The sequence below is a fragment of the Echinops telfairi genome, unplaced genomic scaffold, assembly GCF_000313985.2.
Source record: "Echinops telfairi isolate 266 unplaced genomic scaffold, ASM31398v2 ScPeMD7_9;HRSCAF=40, whole genome shotgun sequence".
Classification (NCBI taxonomy): Eukaryota; Metazoa; Chordata; class Mammalia; order Afrosoricida; family Tenrecidae; genus Echinops; species Echinops telfairi.
The window spans coordinates 57,009,334-57,017,034 of NW_022103906.1; the positions used below are offsets into that span (position 1 = coordinate 57,009,334).

Sequence of the window (7,701 nt, forward strand, 5' to 3'; positions counted from 1 at the left end):
TGAAGCATAAGTAGTAGGCCACGGCTTTAGCTCCTGCTAGTTAGCAACGTGTACACACTTTGATACTTTTTCCTCATGTGCACACTTTGGTCGTTTTTACTTTTAGCAAGTCTTTGCTTTTGGCTTTGTGTTGCTGTTCAGAGTTGTATTTACAACATTGAAGACAAATGTTAATTTTGTTAAAGTGTCCTGGTTTTCAATGTATTAGTCTCATGAAAGTGGTTCACTGATTCATATTGAAAAAGACGCCAAAAGAACTTGTGCCCACTTATTAAAATGATTTCCCAAAACGAAGGTGAAGACAAACTTTGTAATTAAGATGACCAGACATCCCACTTTTGGCGGGACAGTCCCGATTTTTAACAATTTTTCCTGGGTCCGCGGCCTTTTTAAAAAGTCCCGATTTTTGGAAAGAACGCATGACAAGCTAGGATATACGGTTTTCGGCTGCCATATGGCTATTTCGCCAGGATATGAGTTTTATCAATGGTATCCCACTTTACCAATGTTAAAATCTGGTCACCTTATTTATAATACATCCTCCGACAGCAACTGTTAATAATAAAGTAAAATGTATGCCAAATGAAATGAACAACTATTTAGTCAACAAAATGTTTAGGTATGATATCATTTCACCTGCATTAGATGCAAGATTGATGCTGGTTTCTTGAATGACTAACTTTGACTTTCTATTTCTTCTTCTTCTTCTTCTTCTTCTTCAACAACATGATTTCTTTTCCCGGATGCCATTGGCAATCCAGGCACCTTTCCCACCACCCAGGAGTTTTTGTAGCTCCTTGATCACCGATCATACAAAGGGTGACAGTGTAGACCAATTCGTAACCAGCACACCAACACCTTCCTACACAGAGTACTTTACTAGCCAGGAGCCTGTTCAGAGAACTATGCATTCTAACCAGGATCCCAGGCAGACAATTGTGTACTCTGAAGAATCTAACACAACTGTGTCATACACACAAAAAATCACCAATTCACTCCCTGCAGCGACCAGTGCAGGTGCCCTGCCATTTGCTGATATCAGCACACCATTTCTCCAAGAGGATTCTCAAACGCGGCGAATTTCTACCTTGACACTAGCCCCTAGACAGGAGGGAGCCAGCAGCAGAGGCCCCTTTGAGGCACCACTGCTCCCCAGACCTGCTGAAGTACCATCATTTCCCAGAAGGTCTTTCTCACCACCCCCTGACAAGGTGCCTGAGACACACACAGCATCTCTTTCCATTCAGATAGCTCCCCTTTCGGGCCACGATCCTGAAAGCCACAGACAGCTACCTGGGCTTTCTCCTGAGACGACAAAGATACCTCTTCGGCCAGAGAGACAAACATCTGCATTTGCTGAGGCTGCTCAGTCCTCCGACCGCCAAGTGGTACATGACCCTTTCCAGTCTCTTATGGCAGGCGTGTGAGAGAGACCCTAACTTCTGTGGTTTGGGCTTCTTATATAACCCAGTGCTTTGTTTGTGCATCCAAGCAGGAAGGGAAAGGAGAAAGAAACCATCTTCAGATTCAAAGCCCTACTCGATTCACCACGACATTGGCAGAGTTTATCCAGAAATCATCTTCTAACCATTTCCTACTTCCTAGAAATGTATAAGCAAATCACTGCAGGCTCAGTTACTGTGACAACGCCCACCACTCCAGTGCCGAAGTACTCTTAGATGTTCACACATTAAATTCTGTGCCAGACCTTTGGGGACCCAGAGTTACTTTATTCATATGGCTAGACCCTCTTGCAATGATGGTCAGCTACAGTTCTTTGGGCACAAAATTCTGACCATCAAGCATTGTTGGCCGTTGGCCCTTTGTAAATATCCACTGGTCTGCATTCAGTTTCTCCCTTTTGTAAATGGTATGTTTCAAATATTGTCTCAATCAACATCTACTACTCAGAATGTTGAGAGGTAAACCTTTTTTTCTACATGTGTAAAATTCTTTCATAGCCTAAGCCCCTAGCACTGGTAATAAGGGCAGGCATGGTAATATTAAAAACATTGTTTAAGTATATCGTACGCTGCTATGTCTATAGTTGGGCCATGGAAGATCATCCCAAACATACCCTTGAAGAGATATATTTTAAAACTTTGTGGAAAATCTCCAACAGATATGTTTGACAGCAAACACCACCTATATGAACACAGGTAAAGCGAAGCCCTTCCGAAGTGGTGGTTAAAGAGGCATGCACCTTTTATACCTCTACTACAGTGTCTCCTTCACCAACCAGGGAGGGTCGACAAAATGCAGTCATGAAAGCAATTTCTTTACATTCAGTTCATATCTTCTGAGAGAGAGAAAACCAACAAAACACAACTAACCAAACCGATTGCCTTCCGTTGGTTTGCACTCGTCAGGACTCTGTGGGAGAGAAGAGCCTGCCCCGGGGTCTCTGGGGCTGTGAATCTTTATGGAAGCCTGGTGCTGCATCTTTCCACCCCGAAGCATGGGGTTGGTTTACTGCTGACCTCTCCTCCCCTTAGCAGCGGGGCAGTTACTCACTGCACCTCCCTATAAGGTGATCATAGCAAACAACAGCAATAATAATAATAACCACCTCTTCCTGTTGGGTTGACTCAGGCTGACCCATGTGAGTAAAAGTACTGGGCTCAGTAGGGTTTTCAGGGGCTGCCTTTATAGAAATAGATCAGTTCTGAGGGTCCTCCGGGTAGACTTGAACTGCCAAGTGTTTGGTTAGCAGCCAAGCACACTAACGGTGAATACCCCTCGGAACACCCACAGTAATCGCAGCAAACATGAAGGTTGTACTACCTACAAGCCCTGTACATGTTGGGCTACTAAATCCAGGGTCGGTAGTCTGAACCTCTAAGCTGCTCCTTGGAAGAAGGAGAAGGCTGTCTGCTCCTTGGAAACCCACTGGAGCAGTTCGAGTCGCCTATAGAGACGGCCTCACCACGAGTTCAGTGGTTCAAACTCGCCAGCCACTGAGAAGGAAGGAGATGAAGTTATCCGCTCCCAGAGAGATTTAAAGTCTCAGACCCATAAAGATTTACAGTCCCAGATATCCTACATAGGGTCACTATGAGTGGAAACTGACTCCAGTTCAATTCGAAGGGTGTGGTTTTGATGTGCCAAGTACAGGTGTTAGGAGCCCCAGCTTGGTCGTGGAATGCGCTTTGCTTTGAGAGCTCCCCGGCCAGCTGTTCCGTGGACCAGGCACTGGGGGAAGAGCGATGAGGCCGCCTGCTTCCCCGACAGGTTACAGCCTTTAAACGCGGTGGGGAAGTCTCACTGTCCTCAATGGTCGCTATGAGTCAAATTCACCTCACTGCCAGGGAACTTGGTTTTGGAATATGATATACTGTGCTAATCAGAGATCTGGAATTGGAACAATTAATTTTTTTCTTTTTTAATTGGGAAGAGGGGGACAAGCATTAAAAAAAAAAAAAAGAATACTTGGGTAAATCACTTACCGCCACCAACAGGAGGAAGCATGTCTATGGAAATAAAACTGGGTAGTCCTACACAGTGATGTGGGGAGCAGCTTCCATTCTGAATACACCCACACACGGCCACTGAGTCAATTCTGACTCAGAGAGACTCTATATAGAAGATTCCTGAGACTAACTGTTTATGAGATCTGATAGCCTCAGCTTTCTTCCAATGAGTGGCTGGTGGGTTTGAACCCCTGACTTTGCAGTCAGCAGTCCAATGCCTAACCTACAGTATCACAGAAAAGCAGAGAGAATGTCTAGTTCAAAGGCTTTTAAGTCTAAGGCATGTTGGGACTGCTCAGGATAGAGAGTCACATGAGACGACACTGGAGGCCACAGAGGTCCTTGTGAGCTCCTGCAAAGACCCCCACTTCTTATCAGGAGGAAGGGAGTGTGATAGGGTGGCTACTTGACTTATCTTAGAACAGAATCAGTCTGGCAGCTGAGCAGGGGACAGCTGAGAGTGGGTCAAGGAGGAGAGCAGGCAAACCAGTTTGGTTGGTATCACATTGCTTCAGGGGAGAAAGGACAGTGGCCAGAAGCACTTTGGAAGCAGTAGAGGGGAGAGAACTGGCAGATTCTGAAGGTAAGTTCAAAGTCGAGCAAACAGGACTTCAAGGCAGATTGCCTGTGTGAGCTGAAGGAGAGTGAAGAGTCAAGGTTGACTCCAGTAGGCAAATGGAAAAGATAAATTACCCTCAGTGAGCCTAGAAAACTGGAAAATTCAGAGCTGGCATTTGGTACACGTCACGGTTGAGACAGGAGTTCCGGGGTTGGCTTGAATAGTTAAGCTCTTGATAATAAGTGCTTAAGGTTGGCTGTTCTACTTGCCTGAGGAACCTCAGAAGACAGGTTTGGCAATCTGCTTCGGAAAGCCCCATGGCACAGTTCTACTGTGGAGTGGCTTCACAGAATAGACCAGAGAGCAGCAACGACCTGAGATCTCTGTGGACCTCCACGGAGAGAGGGCAAGCGGACTGCTGGAGACCTGAATCAAGAGTTCAGGAGAGAAGCACTTGGAGACATCGGCTTACACGTGTAGCCACGAGATCACTCAGGAAGTAAATTTAGAGAAAAGAAAAGGCTGGAGCCTGGTGCTTCCCAGCATTAGGAAGAGGAGCCAGCAGAGGAGGAAGGCGTGCCTGGTCAGGAAGGCGGACAGCCAGAAAACACGGTGTCCAGGTGAGGACACCAAACTGTGGACGGCCAACTGAGGCGAGTCTAGCAAGGGGAAGGGAGGGCCAACTGTGGAAACACTGCTGATGGAGCAAAAGCAAGATGCGACCTCAGACTGCCTTTTAGTAAGGTGGACGGAGCGCATGCTAATTTTCTGTGTTTCATGGAAAGGGCGCTTGCTTGGAGGGGGTTTCAGAAGGCAGTTTGACAGCGAGTTCCTTCAAGATGCTGTTAAGCTAAGACCTTCCATGGAAGTTATGCGCCGTCCCCAAGTCTCAGCTCTTTCATCTACAGAGTGGAGATAAACCTACATTCGTCACACAGAGCTGCTAAGAGATTTGAGTAAGACAAGGCAGACAAGGTGCTTATTGGTATAGTGCCTGCTACCGAGTAATCTATTCAAGGTGCTGTAGCTGTTAGAAGCTTCAAATCATATTTTTCCAGATCAAATGTCTAGTGGGAAAAGAAAATATGTAATTTATTATGTTTATATATATATATGAGATATATATATATATATATAAAATGCTTCCTTTTTTAAAAGTATACTGTTTCACGCAATGGTCTTTTGCAATGCTGACCTTTCCATCTTAAGTTCTATAGTCTCACAAGAAAGTTTAGTAAAGGTCAGGAGCTATAAACGACACACTACGGAACAGCCAAATATAAGATCAAAAGAACTTGCCTCCCAAGAAATCAGCAGGCCCAGGAACCAAAGCTCCTGTACACTAAAAAGAGGCAATGTCAGTATTCTAGAAGTTTCATCTGCATATTTTGTGTTGTTGTTAAAATCTGGCCATTAATTCAACTAAAAAGAAAACTGTCACCTATTTTAGGGATTGCAATTGTGTTCATCTCAGCAGCCTTGGTGGTGCTGTGGATAGGGATGGGGCTGCCCCACACAAGGTCAGTGGTTCAAACCTTACTAGCAATTCTGCCGAATAACAAGGAGTTTGGACACTCTGTAAAGATTGACAGTCTTGGAAATCATATGTAGGACTGTGATCAGCTGGAATGGATAGCAGTGGAATTTTCACAGCGTATTGTTTGATTAATTGAATGTTTTAATTTACCACCTACAAAATTATGTATAAAGAAACCACATCCTGTGGTTGAAATGGTTCCATTGTTTTCCACCGCAGATGAGCGAAGGTATAAACAAGGAGCTCTGAAAAGACCGCAAAAAGCCCTACCCTCAACAGTTTCCCCTGGCTGCGCTCTTTGCTTCAGGAAGATAAACTTGGACCTTCTCGTATGAAATATTCTAATCAATCATTTGCCTAAGCTTCCCTGTCACAGCTGCTGCTGCAGATATGTGGAGGACACAAAGGAGGATTAGCAGCACTGTCGTGGGGATTAGTCTGATAGGGGGATCAATGGGATCAATATGCAGAGGATAAGCAAGGGGGGATGATAAAAATGTCAGAATGTAGGGTGATGGAAAAGATTCAGAACTGTAGAGTACTCTTTCTGGACCTCTCCCATCCTTGCCAGCCCTGTGCGCTGATGAACTCTAGTAATGTAGCCAACAGTATCACAGGAATTCTGATCTGTGAGTTTATTAAATGATTAGTTGGTCAGGTATTCGGCAACCTCTCCATTGGACGTGTGTGTGTGTGTGTGTGTGTTTAAAGGGTGGAGAATATTCAAATGTCCAATATGAATTTAGTAATCATCAAGCTCGCCTCTACATAATTCCCAGTACGTAGCTATGCTGCCTCTTCTTGAAAACCCTTAGAAGTGGCAGGCTTCGGTTTCTTCATGGGGCATCCATGCACACTTGGGCAATTCTTCAATTGCACTTGGGCAAGATCTTTCATTTAAATCTTTAAATTAAAAAATCTTTTCAATGTTGAGTCCTAATAACTTCTACATATTTCTTCCAAGACTGTAATCTTTATGGAGGAAGCCAGCCACATCTTTCTTACGCAGACCTGCTGGCTCCAGGTGGGTCCCAGCCACAGACACTCCACCAGCAGCACGCTGGTGCTTTGAGGATTTATGTCCCTGATATGGGGGCCACCCTTTCACTAATGTGTGCACATCTGCGTAAGCATTTTAGATCACTGTCACCTGGGTGTTGGTTAGGGACCATGGAGTGGTAAAGACTTCTGGGGGAAAAAAGTATTTTGATTATAAGGCTATAAGGTCATCTTGTATCATTGAAATGCAAGTGATATGCCCCAGCAACAGGGAAATGGGATGGGAGCAGCCAATAGGCTCTCTTTCTCTGTCTGGGTGCCCTGTGGGGTGTTAGCTCTTTTCTCTGAGTTCGCCTTATGTTCATCTCCTTGTGTCTGGATCCCATAGCATTCTCTGCCTCCAATTACGCATGGCCTTGCGACTGGGCTCCCTGCAGCTATAATTCAGATTTCTGCAGGGGAAGCGATGCAGAATTGACTTCTCCCGCCAAAACAATCAGCTGTGACCACCCATGTGGAATCACCACCTGGTACAAGCATGGTTACCGAGGGCTTCTCTGGCCCTCTAGAGAGGCTGTCGGGGGAAGGAAGGTTATAATGGGAGTATGGGGACAGAGGAAAAATGATTGGTTTTATACGACCTACTTCCAGCCCTGCTTCAGCTGGAGAAGGGCATGGCTCTCTACTCCCATAGAGAGTTCCAATTTCAGAAACTCGCTGGGGCAGCTCTACCCTATCATGTAGGGCTGCTATCAGTCTGCATCAACTCAGTGGCAGTGAGTTTTTGGTTTGAGATCTAGTTCTGAGAAAAGACGGCCTCAAGACTCTGAATCTACTCGACAGCAACTCAGTGTTGCTTTGTTTGCCATTGTGTTGTTGTTGTTTTTTCCATCACTAATGGTAACGTTCTCCTCCTTCAGAGTTGCCCTTCTTTTTATAGGAGATTCAGGGCTACTTTGAATAAGTAGGAGATCTCCCTTGTTGTTGTTGTTGTTGTTGTTGTCAGGGCTACTTTGAATAAGTAGGAGCTCTCCCTTGTTGGTTGTTGTTGTCAGGGCTACTTTGAATAAGTAGGAGCTCTCCCTTGTTGGTTGTTGTTGTTGTCAGGGCTACTTTGAATAAGTAGGAGCTCTCCC

General features: G+C 45.2%; 1 protein-coding gene across 9 annotated transcripts in view; it reads left to right on the forward strand.

The window, feature by feature from the left end:
* Nucleotides 1-762: 762 nt before the first annotated feature.
* The window catches only part of SORBS2 (sorbin and SH3 domain containing 2), a 96,523-nt gene continuing 89,584 nt past the window's right edge, over nucleotides 763-7,701 (forward strand). For all 9 annotated transcript variants that reach the window (XM_045286769.1, XM_045286770.1, XM_045286771.1 and 6 more), the window contains exon 1: nucleotides 763-1,388. In XM_045286769.1, the coding sequence (XP_045142704.1) occupies nucleotides 906-1,388 (483 nt within the window). In that variant the 5' untranslated portion in view covers nucleotides 763-905. The remainder of the gene's footprint in view (nucleotides 1,389-7,701) is intronic.